Here is a 3,146-nt window from a genome sequence, read left to right on the forward strand (position 1 = left end):
AAAACTAAAAGTTTGTAGCTTAATTCTTTAACGAACTTTAGCAACTAATAAAAAGAGCAGTGTATGGACATTTAGCAAAAATCAATTACAGCAAACATATAAAAAGTGTTTCTGTTGTATCTGCATCAAACCTGATGCAAAACAATCAGACCACGAAAAAAGCCCTAAAGTTAATAGTAATAATAAACCCGAAATTAAGAAAACGATAAAAGAAGAGATAGTAAATTTGACGATTCCATCAAATCTTGATGAGCTTAAAGCACGTATATTATGGTTTTTAATATTATTATAATTACATTACCCATTTAAAGTTGAATAAACAATACAATAGCTGTATTTTGATAATAACATAATTGCGTTTCTCTAAAGAGAGTTAAATAACTTAATCACCAATATAAGACTTTAACATCAATAATTTTTAAACTTATTAATCCACATTTTGAATGTTTTCTAATAAAGTTAATTATAATAATAAAATTAGATATATTCTTGGTCTACGGTATTCAACACTTTAAAATCTACCCAAAGTGTAGAAAAAGTTGTGGAAACTCCTCCGCAAAAGAACCAAGAACCAAAGAAACCACTGTTTAGTCTACCACCAAAAACTGAAGCTAAAAATGTTTCGCCAGGTAATAACAGTTTAACTTTTAAAATATGTATTTGGTAAAGAAAAATGTTCAATTATAGCCAATACTTTATAAATTATTTTTCAGTGTGCCGTGGTATTAAAAACCAAGGGGCAACTTGTTATTTAAATTCTTTCATCCAAGTCTTGTTCCATACGCCGGAGTTTCGTAACGAGTTGTTGGAACTGACATTCCCTAATGATTCCGGTGACGACAATTGGTTTAACGTAGCTTATCAACTTCAAAGGCTTTTTGTAGAACTACTTGGACCTGACAAATCGGCGGTCAAGACTAATGGCTTAACAAAAAGTCTTGATTGGACTCAGGAGGACACAGATATCCAGCAAGACGTCCAAGAGTTTGGTCGTTATTTTTTGGGCATCTTGGACGAGAAGTTGAAACTTTCATCGTCCGCTAACATGATTAGTCATTTATTCAGTGGCAAGTATAATGTATTTACTATAAAAATGAACATTACTGTTTTTTTAGACTTGATTAGTATTTTATTAGTTCATTGTGTTTACTATTCATTATCATGTGTCAGGCATTCAGGTCGAATACCTTACTTGTACTATGTGCAATATAAGTAAAGAACAGTATTCCATATTTTTTGATATTTCTCTGCTTATTCGCTCTATTGATGGAAAGACATCATATGACTCGCTGGTAAATATATATGAACCGTTTTATATTCATATGTTTAATGTAGAAAAAGCAAAATTAAAGTTAAATTAATAAATTTGTTTTTTATATAAATATACTTGACTAATAGGAATATGCAATAAAACAATATTTAAGACCTGAAATATTAGACGAACATTTTTGTGACATTTGTGGAAAAAAAAGCAAATTTCTAAAGGGGCAACAATTTAAAGAGCTCCCATATATTTTATGTTTTCATCTAGGTAGGATTAATTATAACATAAACAGTCTAAAACCCGAAAAAATAAATGACAAGTACGTAATGTTTATATAAACGTAAAAAAAACATTGTTATGAATGAAATTTTTTTGTCAGAGTATCTTTTCCATTTTTCATTTCAATGGATGTGGATGGCTATAATTCCATATTTGAATTATACGGAGTGATCATTCATAAAGGAGAAGCCACTTTTGGGCACTATTACTCATACATAAAAGATTTCAAGTCGGGACAATGGTTTGAATGTAATGATGATATTATTACTCTCGTAGGTATTTACATTTTTTGGAAAATAGCACAATTATAAGACTATAACTATTACACAGATACCACCACATAAAATTGAAAGTACTTTTAGCGGAAAATCAAGCGCATATATGATAATGTATCGACTTTTTGATAGAAACAGAAATCGAGAAGCTTACACAATCGATGAACTCCCAGCGCATTTAAAGTAACAATATTTTACTTATGCATCCATTTAATCATATCCGTGTAGTTTGTCATAAAAAAACAGAGTTCAACAATTCCACAATATAATGAATAATAAAAAATTTATTCTATAGAATAATACCTTTTTCAAATATAACATTTATATGAGAACATAAATATCCTAATCTTGCGTATAATTTGAATAAACTTAATGAATTGATAGAGCCTAAACAATTAGAGAAATTTAAACAACCATAGGCTACATTAATACACCAGGAAATCATTAAAACTTTTTAAAAAAATATGGAAATGTTAATTGTAATAATACAATTTATGTATAATATTAAATTTTATTAGATGATACTAAGAAAACAAAAAAAACTTTAGATACTCTATTCGTGAATAAATTGAATGTTGATGGTCCTGAATAAGTCGCATATTATAATGTAATTTGTGTTCCTTATTAGTTATTTGTTGAATTACTTTGAGAAGAGCTAATGCTTGAGTCGTATAAATTGGACATACGATCCGTAATGTTTACTTACATTTATATTCTAAACTAAAACTAAGAATAAAAGTTAAATACACATTTATAAAATAATAATTAAAACTACAATACAATATACTATGTCATTTTATAAAAACTTTTATATTATACTTTTGTATGTTAATAAAATATTTATATTTAACTAATTATTTGTAGTTTATGTTTTACTCAGGTTAATTTTATCAATGAATCAAATGTGGATTAACAAACTACTACAATGTAGTATGCTAAAAAATTATAACACAGTTAATGTCATTACAATTAATAAATAAAATTTAAAACCGATTGGTTTTAAAATTTCTCGATTTTTGAGTAATTAAGTTATACTTTGCTAACATTTTTTACACTAATTTAAAAAAAAAACCCGAAAAAAATTAAACACATGTTTAGAATTTATATTTGCTGCCTTATCTTTTCGTCAACTGAAAAATAAATATCCAATTTAAACAATATTCTTAAAAGGCATATTAATTCTATTAATTACAAAAATAATTATGTTTACACATGTAGACTGAAAGAGTAATTACTTTTTCAACTATCACGAAAAAAAAAAGAGGTAGTATTAAAATAATTACACTGTATAAACACGTCTATTTTAGCTTCGATTCTTAGTTGAGAAA

At 26.9% G+C, this 3,146-nt stretch overlaps 1 protein-coding gene across 1 annotated transcript; it reads left to right on the forward strand.

Moving 5' to 3' along the window:
- Nucleotides 1-1,643: 1,643 nt before the first annotated feature.
- LOC126908920 (ubiquitin carboxyl-terminal hydrolase 47-like) lies at nt 1,644-2,673 on the forward strand. Its single transcript, XM_050691253.1, has 3 exons — nt 1,644-1,815; nt 1,874-2,001; nt 2,337-2,673. The coding sequence occupies exons 1-3, from the start codon at nt 1,669-1,671 to the stop codon at nt 2,338-2,340; spliced, it is 279 nt and encodes a 92-aa protein (XP_050547210.1). The 5' UTR covers nt 1,644-1,668; the 3' UTR covers nt 2,341-2,673.
- The last annotated feature ends 473 nt before the right edge of the window (nt 2,674-3,146 follow it).

The sequence above is a fragment of the Daktulosphaira vitifoliae genome, unplaced genomic scaffold (assembly GCF_025091365.1).
Source record: "Daktulosphaira vitifoliae isolate Bord-2020 unplaced genomic scaffold, ASM2509136v1 Scaffold_40, whole genome shotgun sequence".
NCBI lineage: Eukaryota > Metazoa > Arthropoda > Insecta > Hemiptera > Phylloxeridae > Daktulosphaira > Daktulosphaira vitifoliae.